The 15,270-nt window shown below is 39.9% G+C and overlaps 1 protein-coding gene across 1 annotated transcript in view; it reads right to left on the bottom strand.

Moving 5' to 3' along the window:
* Window positions 1–15,270, bottom strand: part of gabrr1 (gamma-aminobutyric acid type A receptor subunit rho1) — a 53,761-nt gene that overhangs the window by 14,686 nt on the left and 23,805 nt on the right. Inside the window, exons 2-5 of the mRNA XM_017697716.2 lie at window positions 12,802–12,852; window positions 12,507–12,613; window positions 7,905–7,972; window positions 6,594–6,817 (exon numbers count right to left, since the gene is read on the bottom strand). Of these exons, the coding sequence (XP_017553205.1) occupies window positions 6,594–6,817; window positions 7,905–7,972; window positions 12,507–12,613; window positions 12,802–12,852 (450 nt within the window). The remainder of the gene's footprint in view (window positions 1–6,593; window positions 6,818–7,904; window positions 7,973–12,506; window positions 12,614–12,801; window positions 12,853–15,270) is intronic.

Genomic DNA, 15,270 nt, shown 5'->3' with positions numbered 1-15,270 from the left:
TTCTTTCTTCTTTCACAAAGGTTAAAATGAGCTTTTGGCCTGTCAATAATTAATATGAAAGAAACTGTTGTTGAGCTGCTAGTTGAGCTCAGTCTGACATTTAAGGAAAATTTCATGCCAGTAACCACGTAGATCATGGCAGAGTTTGTAAATATGTACTGAAGCACCTCCGCTGCAATACATTTATCACTGATAGGTGAGACACGTGAAAATATCTGGAGGAGTAAAGTCTATAAATAGTTTTGAACTGGATAAGACCTGGAGTGCCTGGAGTTACCAAAGCATCAGTTTATTCGTTTCAGGCTGTTTCCCCAGATTTTATCATCAGGTATCTTAACTTCTAAATCCCTCTGCCAGTTTGCTTTAATTCATTGTTGTAGGAGGGTTGATAGCTTGTAATATTCTATAGAGACAACACATGATTTTATCTTTGCTAACATGATCTTTGAGGTGACTATTTAAAGGTGACGACTTAGCAGTTGAAAATCTGGGTAGGGGGGCTTAAATGTAGCTTCTGACCTGCAAAAACCTAACAAAATACTCCACATTTGTTCTTTAGTTGTTCAAAGGTGGCAGTCCTATCAAAATGCACTTACAGTGTATATACCTAAATCCCTGTATGTAGTATCTTTGTTCATCATGGATGGCTGGAAAGATGGATTAGCTCCTATAGGAAGCAAAAAGGAAAGAAAAAGCTTTCCAGATATGAATAGACAATGAATACTGAAGCATCTGTAGCTTGATTTCTCTTCCTTTATGGCATCTATCACTTGAGGGGTACTGCAAGGTTCTATTCTAGTCCCATTTTTTTCTCCATATGTATCCTTCTTTGGTACCTTTCAAAAATATAAAATTTCTTATCATTTGAGATAAAATTACTGCACCTCTTTTCTAGGTTCAACCATTTCCCAGACTCACTTAAATTATTAAAGCATAATGAGATAATTTTGAAATTACAGGTTCAGGAGTAAAATTGGAAGTCTGTGAGAAACAGCCTTCCTTCTTGCTTAGGTTTGCAAAGGTGTCAACTCATTCTTATCATATTCATGCAGATGGCACGCAGCTGCCACCTGCTCTCACCTCTATTATTTGATTTTTTAAAGCCCTATATGGTTTAATACCTCATTGTATTTTAGACACTCTATTTTCAAACTCTCTTTCCACTACTGCAATAATTATACTTTGCAGGGGAATCATTTACGATCACGCCTGAAGCCTAAATCATCCAGTCTGCACTGATGAGCGATATCTGCCCTCGGAATAAACGCAATCCACAGAAGCCATCCATCTGGCTGTGGGACAGAGTTGGCCAGAGGCTCAGACTGGGAAGGCTGACTATGGAGTGTACGTAGTCCATATGCAGGCTTGATAACTGAAAAGAAATCCTCACCCACGTTCAGAGTGAGCGAATGGGGCACAGCTGCAGTAGTGGGCTCGGAAGATTAACCCCTCACCAATCAGCCAGCTTTGCATCTGCCCCAGAACACCCGCCCACGTGGCCTCTCCCCCAACTCCATCAGCACATACCCTAATCCACGCCTAGAAAAGGAGTGGGATTACCGAAGGCTGCCGCAGCTCCACCGTCATGCACTTCACTCTTCAATCACTGCCTGTTCTGCGGAGATTTAACCAATTCAAGCTGTGCAGACAGGACAGATTGTACTGGTGTAAAATTGCATTGATGCATCGTGACGCAACAGTGTTAAGATGGTGATTCAACTGCATTGATTTGGAATGTTAGAATTGATTATATTAGAATCAGAATCTTTATTTGCCAAGTGTCAGAGGTGCAAACCATTTTCTTAATACAGGTGTCAATATAAAATAAAATGAAACGGATATACCACTAAAAAAGACATACTATATGTTTTCTTAAAAAAGACAGCACACAAGAAATCTATGATTAATTTGTGTCATCAGCACAAAGATCATAAGAAATGTTATATTTTTGAAAGAAATCTAGCAGGAAAGTATGTACAGTGAATAAAATTGGGCCTAAAACAGAACCTTGCAGTACCCCACAACTAATACTTACATATAAAGTTAACCCAGAATTATGAAAATTCTAATAGTATGTAGGCCACAGGAAGTACCACAAAATCCAGTATTCTTGACAGCAGAGAACAGCTGATCATCCAGGGTGATTGATCATACTTTTTTAGTTAGATTTTGCTAGCAGGAAGTTTCCTGCTTCTGTGGTATGAAGCTTATAGGTTGAGGCATTGTTTTACATTTAATGGCATTTTCATTGTTGATCTGCTGCCACTCACACTGTTTGAATGTGTCTGTGCCAGTGCACACAGTGAAGGAAACAGGCATTTTCAAACCCTATTGCTTATTTGCATTACCAGTAAAATTATTTGCAAAGTCTTAGCTTTTTATGCTTAGCTGTAGACCTACTTATTCTTTGTTTCTGCCTTCAAAATGTTTTACCTATCTTTCTCTTACATCAAAAATTGAAATTTGAGTGCATTTTTAAGACATATAATATGAATACTTTATAATATATAAAATTCATGTGTCCACTGACTACAGGTGAAGGAAATGGGAAAGCTGCTTAAAGTGCATTGTATACACAGCATACACAGTAGATGGAGCGGTTATAAGCATGTCAGGGTCATATTTGTGAACTACTTGCGAATTCTGAAAATAATTCTTGGTGAAATGAAAGATTTCAAGATGCACTGATTCCTTGTTTCCGAAAAAGTTTAATTAAATTAATCCAGCCAAAATTAATGCCCCAACCCCCACCCCACAACTGTACTATGTATGTGACCTGTATGTGCTAAAGGAGCAAATCATCACTGTCCAAAAAACTATGCACAATTTTGCCCATTTTTTTTCATATATCATTTGAATACAACAGCTGTCCTTTATATTGCGTAAAAAATGTCATGATGAATGAAGCAATAGAAATGCTCCAAAATCTTTACGTAAAATGTATTTGCTGTCTACTGTAAAGTTACTATTATAGAGGTAGATTTTTTTTCTTTGGACAGTGTTAAAATATTACTTAATTTAATCCAGAGGGTGGCCTGATCTGCAGCCAATCCACTGCCTGAGTGATTATGAGCTCTAACAAGCGCTGGTTCTCAGAGAGAGAGAGAGAGAGAGAGAGAGAGAGAGAGAGAGAGAGAGAGAGAGAGAGAGAGAGAGAGAGAGAGTGAGACAGAGACAGTGTGTGTGGATTATGCTCTCTGATTTCAGCACTCTGATAATTACTCACCCATTTTCAAAGGGGTTTTAAACAGCACACATTGCCAGACAACACTCGAAATCCACAACAACGAAATTATCAAGCAGAACAAATGCACATTCCCCATTTGTTTCTGTAAAGAGATTATCCTGGGCAGCTCTGAACGTAGCTCAGCAGCGGATAGCTGCCGAATTCATCAGACATGCCTTGAAAACAGTCCTAACTGTCAGCTGTATGATTTGCTTGATCAGAAGGAGCTCTTTGGGGACGCTATCCTTTTCTCCTCGTCTATCCTCTTTTTAATGTCTGCCTGCTCTTGATCTCGCTGACTGAGTTCGGAGAGAATCATTTTTTTGTCGTCTGCAAAGCTGCGCCACCTCTCCTTATGTAACAAGGCAGCGGATGATTTGGCTATGGCTAACAAACTAGCATCTGTTTCATGCTCGGGCTCAGTGTGGGGTTAGCATCGGTTTTTCCAACACAGCTTCAGAAGATTAAACGAGAAGGCAGAAGCGTTCCAGCGGTCCACCGATGCCAGCGCGCTACCTTCCAAGCATCGGGGCTGCGTTCAGTTAGCGATGCCTCTTGACACCTCTTGAACTGGTTTACCCATGAGTAGAAAAGAGATTAGATAGATCAGCGGTCGGTAATCCAAATGTTAACAAGAGATATTTTGTCCTTTCAACAAAAATGAAACCACTTTGAGAGTCAATAGTTTATGTCCATTTTATCATCTTGGTTGTAAATGTCTCAGTGTGTGCTGACGTCCTAGGATAGGCTAAAAATGTAAGCGAAAACATAGATTTACTTTGCCCTGCTTTAAGCTTTAGCTCAGCTATAGCCTCTTTCCTTACATCTCCGGCAGGAAATGTTTCCATAGAAGTGCTAGAGTTTCTCGAGTCTCTCAACTTTTATAGGGCTGAAGTCAGTTTGTTATTCAATTTTTCCCATTATAAATGCAAATAAATACAAACAACACAGTTTATCTCCAATTACTGATTCGTCTTTCTCTGTGCCTTTTTGTTAGCGACTAGCTAGGTGCAATTGTTGTCTGCGTTACTATGGTGACCAACAGTCTGCATGCCAACCTTCAGGACTAAAGGCTGAATTAGCAGTTATACTTATTAATAGCTTATTACTTAAAGCAGTTATACTTATTAATAGCTTATACTTATTAATTAGCAGTTATACTTATTAATAACTGTGTTGACCAATCAGCAGAGACGTATTTTACTGCAAAGGAGCATTATTTTATTTTGACCTAAAAATCCAATTCTGGTATTGAGCTACAACAGGTCAGAAAAAGAGCCATATGTTGCCAACCATAATAGACATGGGCAATATGGCGAAAACATATCATGATACTTCAAGACACAACGTTTATTTTCCCTGAATTGCGCTATGTTGGAACAGATTTTAGACAGTGAAACAGATCTTGCTCACACAGGCAGTCAGGCTTAAATTCTGTGACGAGCAGACAGAACAAAAACCTGTGAGGTGTTCACCTACATTTAAGACGTCAGATTTAGGCCGTTTTGAAACCTGAAAAGTCTGGACCAAGGTCAGAACCACGGGTCACATTTTTCTTACATTGTATACATTTTATCTGGTCAGTTCTTGTTTCACGCTGCAATTTAGCAGCGCACTAAAGAACTTTTCATTACACATTTATGTCCTGTCGTCATCACCTACGTGGGCTACGTCTCCCTGTACTTCACACTGATTGGTTTGTAGAGAGGCACGCGTTTGAGGTCAGCATGTTGTCAAATCAGAGGGTAGTGGAGAATGAATATCTTCTCTCATCCTCACAAAAAATAAGGTATATATTTTGGTGTTTTTATGTGTACTTTCAAGTTGACTTCTGAGTTTTTCATTGGACCAAAATACAATGAGATATGATTTTTACTTTCATTTTTTTTACTTTCTATTAATGGGTGATGATAGCGTCCCTCAACTTTCTGTAATTGGTCTGAAAATCGGAACCATCCAGAAAAATGTTTTCACCATGGAAATTAACCAACCATGGTTCAGTTTGATCTGTACCAAGACCACCTCTTTTACACATACACATATTTTCAAAACCACTTATCCTCTGGGTCGCAGGAGCACCTATCCCAGCGGTCACTGGGCCGAAGGCAGGATACACGCTGGACAGGTCCATCACAGGGCCGAAACGCAGATATACACAATCACACACGTACAGGGGCAATTTAATGTGTCCAACTAGCCTGACTGCATGTCAAAACCCTCACATACTAGAGTCACACCAATTTTGGTCCTTTGTTCTGGACTGTGGCACCTTTCACACCTGCTATTTTCGTTCGGAGCAAACTGAAAACTCCATAGGTCCAGACCAAACAAACTAGGTGTGAAAGCACCCTTAGTCCGGTTAATGACAACGATGCTCTTTCCGGGTTAATGCAACAATACTCTTGCTACTAAAGAAGGAAATACAAGCAATCTGACAAAACATCTGGTAATCAAACACAATTAAATGTACAGAAATGCAGAGTCCCATGTTTCTTCTTATCCACTGCATAATTACAGAGCTCACTAGGCTTACAGATGACGAAGATCAGGGCCAAATGTATGTACGAATGCCTACCAACTGGAGGCAAAATAACCAAAATATTCAAGAGGGGTGCTACTTCATTACAGTCAAGAAAACAGATTTTATGAAACAATAACAATGACCTGCAAGTCCATACTGCGTCTGCATCATTGCATATTTTGCGCCATGTCTTTTCACCTACATACATCTGGTCCAGAGCGCTTAAGCAGTGTTATTATGATGGTAAACATTCCTTCAGCTCATGTTCAAAGACCGTGCCTCCACCTAATCACTGTGTCTGCTGTCACTGTTAAAAGGAAGTCTCTCAGGGACTCGTTTTTGAGGCTGTAATGCAATTTTATGGCTAGTTTTAAAAGGCGGAGGAAAAACGATGCAAATCCGGCCCATTTCTCCAACTTTAGTAAATCGAGTAGAACATGCAATCATCTGCATGTTTTGTGTGGCCCTCCCTAAATGCACATGCATCAGGAAGATAAGCACATTTGCACACGGCTCATAAACCGTGTTTACGTACATAAGACATGGGTAGAATGCATCCGGTTTGCTAGGCTAATAATGAATTACTACAAAGGAAAGTTAAGTGTTCTGCTGATTCTTTAGCCCTAATTATACGTAGACAATAAAAACTAACCCAAAGGAGTAGCAGTAAAGCACCAAATGCATAATCAGCATCATAATCATAGTCACTGGGTTTACTAGGGTGGCAATGCATTGCTACAAGTAGCAGGCTATAAAAGAGAAAGCTAACTTTAAGCAATAAAAAAGAACCAATAAGAGCAGCACTGACGTACAGAAGCAGTATCAATAAGATTAGTAGTAACATACCTGACGCTGTAGAGAACTTTGCCGTCGGGGTAGACCCTGAGCATTACATTGTCAGTGGTGGTGTCATGAATGAAGGAGCGTTTGGAATGGACGAAGAACATGTCAGGGACCCAGATCTTTTTCACCAGACGGCTGTCAAAGGTCATGCTCTGGTTGGTGGTGCTGGGGAAGGAGAGTCGCTCGTCCTTCCAGTAGTGCCTCAGATACAGGGTCATGGTGAAGTCCTGCAGCAGAGCAAGAGCTGTTATAGTACCTTTCAGGGATCTGCCAGTCCAATCTGAAAGATCAGTATCAGAGCTGATCAACAGAAATAGTGTTCCGAGTCAGTGACTCAGAGTCCAGTTGCAACCTGATTCACGATGCAGCTGAGATTCGCCCCTTGCTGTCTCATGAATTGACTTGGACTACTTTTGCTACAGTCATGTGCAGACACTGCAATGATGTCCTCCTGCAGCTTGCAGTGATGTCCTGTTTGATACGGCTTTCGATAACGAGCCTTACATTTTAGAAAAATCTCCATTCTGATGGATGGAATACTTGCAGTAACTGATGGATCTATACAGAACAGTTAATGCTAAAAATGCTTATGTATGTTTGATAACTCAGTATGATACGAGCAAAGCGAAACAGGGCTATGAATGTGAAAGTAACATCCTGCTGAGTCCTGATAGATGGCTGGCCCTCCGCAACAGTCTCTGGTGTTCTCTGACTCTGGATCAAACATATACGACCACCACACACGGAACATACTCAGCGTCCATAAATTCAAAACCTTACCATGGGCTCCTGTGCCGTTACTCCACAGCTCTGAGCCCTGTTCGGTTTCTCACTGTTCTACTCAACATTGTCTCCTTTAATGCACTGTGTGGCTGCATTGTGGTCTACCAAAATAAAACTGCCAGTGGGCATTCAATAGTAAATAGCTTCTAGGCAAAAAACTCAATTGTGACATCCCTTGTACATTGATTTTTGATGTTTTTCAGTTGAAACTGAGAAGGATCAGGGCAGGATACTAAGAAAATGAGCAACATAAGGTCTTTAATATGTGCATCCATATTAGCATTTTGTTTTCCCTCCACTGAAAGCATGAGCCTGGGGCTAGTCCATGGAAACGTCCTTCAGAGGAGATCCAACGAATATGCTTCTCCATCACTAAGCCAGGAGGGCCGCACTGAATCATCGCACTGCTGTTAAGGCTGCGAGCTCTTTGAATGCTCTGGAATTCATCTTAACTGCTAGCTAGTATTAAACGTTGTTCAGGCTTTAGACAACAAAAGCATATTTTCAGGAAAAAGTGTCTGATCTTCTCACCATGTCCACTTCTGAGATGGTGTCCAGGCTCTCAACTTGAACATCCACTCCCACAGGAATAGCTGGGCCTGAAAAGAAATGAGAATTATGACATTTACAACGTAACCCTCTACTCCACGGTGTTGCCTTATGGCAACAATTACTTTATCCTCAGTTTACTAAAAAGTGGTAATATAAAATCTGTGTTTTCTTATTTAATTGCGGAAAAGACTTTTATTTTGAAAGGACAATTACTTCATGACATCACATGAACTGGATTTTTTATTATGATGTTGTTATTACAATACATTCTAAATACCATTTGAAACTGTATTCATTTCCAATATTTGTAAACATTGGGTCATACATTTCACTATGTATAAGTTAGATTTGTTCTTGTTTTCAATAAAAGGATAAAAGAATGTTTTTAGAGAAAAATAAATGGAAAAAATAAATAAAAAATAAACTTTATGGCGCTTGTTTTTCCCCCCAGATTTTATGGTGCTATGGTACAATCGCTCATTGTTACCAAATGGCAACAGTTTACCAAGTAACCCACTAAATTTTTAGAAATTAAAAAAAGAATTTAAATTATGTAAGCAACTTCAAAAAACAAAACGCATAAAACATTTCATGATGTTCAAGTTAAGGGTTAAAACGACAAAGCAAAAACACATTTTGGTTTAGTGGCGCTGTTTTGAGACTGGCAAATCCAATATGTCAAAAGATTTGATCATTTACTGATTTATTTGCAGGGAAATTTCTGTTTAGCTCAATTACAGCCCCAACAGAAGGCAAGCTCTGAAGACCTGAACAGTCCAGGCGGATGTTTTCAGAAGCGGAGTGGATGCGGCAAAAAATTAATTATTTCCGCAATTCTATTTGTGGCCTGTGTGTCCTCGTCACATCTTCAGGGCAAGGGGACACAATTAGGTCACAGCGCTCCCACACAGTCATATACTAGCCAAAATAAATCACTGTACTGCACCAAGTGCCCTGTAGCTCCAACTGCATGAGCTTTCCAGGGCTTTGTGTTTGGCATGTAACAATGCATTAGGTTCCCAGAACTCATTGGGCTTTTTTTGCATTCCTTTATGTTCATGATACATCACTAATAGTTTTTGCTTAGTATCCCATGCATGAGGGGGGAAGCATTATCACTGAAGGTCAAAATTTAATAGGTCTGCCGGCCTAACATCCAATCCACACAATCCATCTTCATAGCTCTTCTACATAGCATGTGGAAGTAAATGACTGAGGATTTAAATGCATACATCACTCCATGTAATCCACAATGCCATAAGAAGCAGCACTCGTTCCATAATCCTGCCGCACATTGCTCCTAGCTCAGTAAATCCCTGCAGTGTAAGTACAGAGAAATGGAACGCCATGAGTACAAACAGCACAGTTGGACTTCCGAAAGTCAAAGCTGTGATTTCCTCTAGGTGAAATTAAAATGGGTCCAGGTCAAATTGCGGCATATATTTGTGGCTTAACTGTGAGAAGGTGAGGTCTAACAGGTTCAAAGCCCAGCCCCATCTGTGCTGTGATCTAGCCATAGCATAACCTGCCTTTGGCACAATCATGAAACAGTTTTGAGCGATTAGGGTTCTCCTGTAAGCGCGTTGAGGCAGCACGGTAATGTAAGGTATATAGCCTAAAAAAAGTACTCAGACTGCACTGGTGTTGAGGTGAACATGTGATAAATGTAGGGGGAGAACCTAAAGTACTACATTGGGAATTGCCTGTGACATCATTTGGCAAAATTATAAGGGGACAAAAATGAATGAAATGGTTCAAATCGAGTGCGCAGCGTTTATAATTCAGAGCACCGTGAGTTTGCAATATTTTCAGAATCTAGTTCGAAATGGGAAAACTTGACACAGAGACATCCCCATGCTCTGTCTCACATAAGCCCTCTGTAAAAAGTCTCCGTTAAGAAACCTGGACAAGAAATCCATAAATGGTCTGTGACCATTTTGTTTCCTGTTTTTGCTTTGGAACTGACCTATCTATTGACATCTTTTTTTCCCCGAGCTTTCCAGCTTTTTGACATAAGAAAGCTGAAGATTAGCAAAGTCGGAGACGGGTTAGTGAAGCACTGAACCGTAGTAGGCAGCCCGTCTGTAATTAATCACTTGGCTCAGCCCCTGCCCCACAGGCTGAAATCCCTGAGATGTTATGTCATCAGAAGCCCAGCACGAGACGGCCACGTTTTCCCACTAGGCTAGCCAGACGTTTCGGGAACGCAAGTGTGTGTTACACTGACATCAAGGACAATTAAGCTGAGTAAGATTCATCCTCGCATCAGAAACAAGGAAAAAAAGTTAACTGTCCAAGCAAGAAGACTGGACTGTGTGCTGGTTTGCCCATTTGTGACATTCTTAACATGAACTGAACGTCTGTGCAAACTCAATGTTTCTAAATGGCTGTTAAGTTGTGTAAATAAGCACTGAATAGCTATAACCATTTTTTCCTAGCTATTTTTGTGATGTTTAATAACTTAGTACCGACAAAAAAGAAGCATCAGGGCACGTTTTAAAAATACTATCTAAAGCCTATGAGTGGAAAGATTTTTTTTTGTTTGATTCCCATATACTGTGCTGTATTAAATCTGGTTAAACAGGTCAAATTTTGCTCTCTTTGTAATGAAATGTGCAGGTGGTCATTGTTCTTTAAGTACTGACAGTTTTCATGACATGCTCATAAAAGCTATGGTGATGTACTGATGTACTGACAAAAACAAGAAAAGTGCTCCAATTTCCCAAAGAAAATGCAGAATTGTGAAACTTAACCTTGCTAAGATGTTCCTAGGCGGTCCCTGTAATATGCCAAAAGGTCCCTAGGGTGTTGCTAAGTGCTTGTTTTGGTATTCCCAATGGTTGCTCCAGTGTTGCCTGGCAGTTGCTGAGGTGTTGGTAGGTGGTTGGTAGGGTGCTGCTAGGTGGGATTTCTAATGGTTGCTATGGTATTCTATGTGGCTGCTAGGGTGTTGCTATGTGCTTGTTTTTGTATCCCCGATGGTTGCTGCAGTGTTGCTAGGCAGTTGCTAAGGTGTTGCTAGGTGATTGTTAGGGTGCTGCTAGGTGGGATTTCTAAGTGGTTGCTATGGTATTCTATGTGGCTGCTACAAAGTTGCTAGGTTGTTGCTATGGTATGCCAAGTGGTTGCTAGGGTATTGCTATGTGCTTGTTTTGTTTTAGTATTCTAGGTGGTTACTACAAAGTTGCTAGGTAGTTGTTATGATATCCCAGTTGGTTACTTGGGTGTTGGTAGGTAGTTGCCATGGTATGCCAAGTGGCTGCTAGGGTGTTGCTAGGTGCTTGTTTTGGTATCCCCAATGGTTGCTACAGTGTTGCTAAGCAGTTACTGAGGTGTTGGTAGGTGGTTGGTAGGGTGCTGCTAGGTGGGATTTCTAAGTGGTTGCTATGGTATTCTATGTGGCTGCTACAAAGTTGCTAGGTTGTTGCTATGGTATGCCAAGTGGTTGCTAGGGTATTGCTATGTGCTTGTTTTGGTATCCCCGATGGTTGCTGCAGTGTTGCTAGGCAGTTGCTAAGGTGTTGCTAGGTGATTGTTAGGGTGCTGCTAGGCAGTTGCTAGGTGGTTGCTATAGTATTCTAGGTGGTTGCTACAAAGTTGCTAGGTAGTTGTTATGATATCCCAGTTGGTTACTTGGGTGTTGGTAGGTAGTTGCTATGGTATTCCAGTAGGTTACTAGGGTGTTGCAAGGTGGTTGCTATATTATCCAATAAGGTTGCTAGAGTGTTGTTTGCTGCTTGCTATGGTATCACAGGTGGATGCTAAGGTTTTGCTATATTCCAGGTGATTGCTAGTGTATTGCTAGATAGTTGCTATTTATCCCAGGTGGTTCATATCTTGTTGCTACATGGTTGCTAAGGTGTTGCTAGGTGGTTGCTATGGTATGCTGGATGATTCCTAGGTATTTATTTTGGTATCCCAGGTGACTGCTAGGTGGTTGATATGGTATCACAGGTGGTTGCTAGGGTGTTGCTATGGTATTGCAGGTGGTGGCTAAGGTGTTGCAGGATAGTTGTGAAAGTGTTGCTCGGCAGTTACTGTATGATACTGGATGATTGCTAGATGTTTTCTGTAGCATCCTATGTGTTTGCTAAAGTGTAGCTAAGTGGTTGCTAGGGTGTTGCTATGCTATCCCAGGTGGTTACTAGGCTTTTACTGTGGTATCCCATGTAGATACTAGGATGTTGCTAGTGTACTTTTAGTATCATTGTGCATGTGGAGTGCACAAACATTTGCACACAATTCTGCCATTCATTTCCTATTGGAAAAAAAAACAACTTACTTTCAAAAACCGTATGTACAATCCAAAAGCCGCATGAAAGCACACCATTCTAAATCAGACTGAACATTCTGTAGTTGGCGAAGTGTTTATATGTCAAATACTACGGTACGAGTTAGCAGACAAAAATCTGGAAAAATATTGATAAGAAAAAGAACATGACATCGGAAAATGACAGTGTTCAATCACTAATACATACTGTCACATAAACAAACTATCCAGCATCGTACTATTCTATGCTGTAGTTTAAATTCAGCCTGTGAAAAGTTGTTCTGAAGATACATCAGGAACTAAAGCTTTACCTCCAAAGCCGGGCCTCATCGTGAAGTCATGATCGTCTATCCTCAGCAACTGCTCGGATTTCGTCACTGGGTTCTTTGTGATATCAGGGCTCCTCTTGAGAATAGGGCTGCCACAGGGATTAACGCACACAGAGTTAGAAGATAGAAAATAAACAAACTGACATAAAAAACAACACTGTGCATTTAACACACTTTCTGCCGGTTTAGAATGAGAAGAATGTAAATTTACACCCCAAAAGACTGCAGTAAATTAGTTCCTGTGTGTGTTGTGAGAAATAATAAGATATTTCATTACCTTCCAGGCTTACGGACTCCTCCTTCTGTTCTTGTAGTTTCTCGTCGGGACCTGGAATGAGTGCATATTTAGATCACTGTAACAAAGCACTGAGCTGTTACAGGACACTTACATGCAGTACATCATTAATTCAATTGCATCATATACAACTGTTTACATATCTGTAATGTATAAGGTTGCAGTGATATGCACATATATATGCATATCTATTTATAGATCCATACAGCAGGACTGGTCTTGGCCCCAGTCTTCTTAGAGCTCATTTGAACATTTAGATGCAAACAGTCATTCAGAGAGGTTTAGAATTGCTCACAGTGGTGGTGATGGGAACCAGATGTCTAACGAGTTTAATGGGCCTCGCTCACCAATATCGTCCAAGTTTCTCTTAAATTTGTTCTGCGAAAAAGTCTACATCAGATTGATGACGTGTTCGCAGAACTGACCGCAACTTTGTGCTCTTAATTGTGTTTAGATTGTGTTCTAAAAACAAATTCCAAATAAGAAAACTGAGCTTATTACACACTAGGACTTATTATTTAGTAACTACAAGGACCTCAGTGTAAACTGGCTGAGCTACTCGTATGTTATAGAAGTGGGTAATAAAACCTTGGGCCTGTTGATGAACCCTGGCCATTTAAGAGGCTAAGAATGGTTGCTGAATGAGGCCCAATGTCTCTAAAAGGTCAGTCACATTACGTTCTTGCACAAAATGGTTATGAATACTCAATATTCCCCGCTTCCCATAGTTTTGAGAAGGTTTTGGACTAAGTGGTGGGGCAAAATCAACTGAATTAAACAACCTTTCATAATAAATAATAAGTAAATAAATAAACAAACCTTTTTTTAGGCAATCACTGACACCTCTGAGGAACATCAGGCTTTTTTCCTACCCAGTTTTATTTTCTAAAGTCTGATTTTTGTTAAATTATAAGTTTTTCATTTGGTTCGATGGATTTCACACTGCACCAAATTATTCATGTGGGTGTTTGTTTGTTGGTCAGAAATTTTGCAGGGATACAAACGCTCTGTTGCTCTCACATTTACTTCCATTAAAATAGAAAAACAGAAGATAAGAGATGAGACCAATGAGGCCGCTGCGGTCCATGTGCCAAAATCAAATGCATGTATTTGCTATAAGTTTATTGCTCATCTGCTGTTTTTGGCAGCTTGTGTTGCGAGAGTGCTTGTAAAGAGTCAAATGTTAATACAGACAGATTACACGGGCTGCACAACGCTGACGTGCACTGGGCAAAGTGTGTTCTGGTGTTGAATTCTCTCCATTAATGGGGACTACCGTAAAAATGTGTTCCCATCAGCAGCAAACTTTAGAAGGTTTGCTTTAAAGCGGATTTTACCGGACTGTGGTTCATTTTGTTCGTGTGGAGCGTTTACATGTCAAAGGCAGGTGTGAAGACAACTTTAGTTCAGAAATGAGGAAAAATGACATTTAGCAATTTTAGTGAACTAAAAAGCATTTTAACTGGATTAGTGAACTAAAAAGCATTTTAACTGGATTAGTGAACTAAAAAGCATTTTAACTGGATTAGTGAACTAAAAAGCATTTTAACTGGATTGGTGAACTAAAAAGCATTTTAACTGGATTAGTGAACTAAAAAGCATTTTAACTGGATTGGTGAACTAAAAAGCATTTTTACTGGATTGGTGAACTAAAAAGCATTTTAACTGGATTAGTGAACTAAAAAGCATTTTAACTGGATTAGTGAACTAAAAAGCATTTTAACTGGATTAGTGAACTAAAAAGCATTTTAACTGGATTAGTGAACTAAAAAGCATTTTAACTGGATTAGTGAACTAAAAAGCATTTTAACTGGATTGGTGAACTAAAAAGCATTTTTACTGGATTGGTGAACTAAAAAGCATTTTAACTGGATTGGTGAACTAAAAAGCATTTTAACTGGATTAGTGAGCTGCAGCTCCACTAGTGAACAGGCCACAAAGGCTTTACTATTGGAGAAAAACAAAGATTTTGATTGGTTCAGCCAATGCTTTTTTTTTGTTTTTAGCGCTATGTGCAGTTTAAGGAGAGCAGAGATTTTATTTTTTACATAAGCATCGTGAACTACATCAGAAAGTGGTGGCTCGCTGCCCCAATACTTTGAAAACCGGCCGGTCAAATGCTCACTTGGCATCTTGGTTCCAGAGATCCTGCAGATACATGCAGGGTGTTGTGAGGTAAAACAGTCCCAGCGAAAACGTGTTTTTCAGATTTATCACTATTTTTACCACCATTTTACCATTAACCATATCATTCATACTCAAAAGCTCACAACATATGTAGGTTCACAGATTTTGGATAGTTAATAAAATGGCTTTATTTGCATTGAAGACATAATGACCCCGGTTCCTATCACCACCACTGTAGTCCACAAGCTTCACGACAATAAACCATTTCACATCAAACCACTCCAAATGACTCTGTTTACATCTCAAAACAAAATACTGAAAAAT

The sequence above is a fragment of the Pygocentrus nattereri genome, chromosome 4, assembly GCF_015220715.1.
Source record: "Pygocentrus nattereri isolate fPygNat1 chromosome 4, fPygNat1.pri, whole genome shotgun sequence".
Taxonomy (NCBI): domain Eukaryota; kingdom Metazoa; phylum Chordata; class Actinopteri; order Characiformes; family Serrasalmidae; genus Pygocentrus; species Pygocentrus nattereri.
The sequence above is the reverse complement of the archived record's forward strand: the minus strand, read 5'-3'. Positions and strand labels throughout refer to the sequence as shown.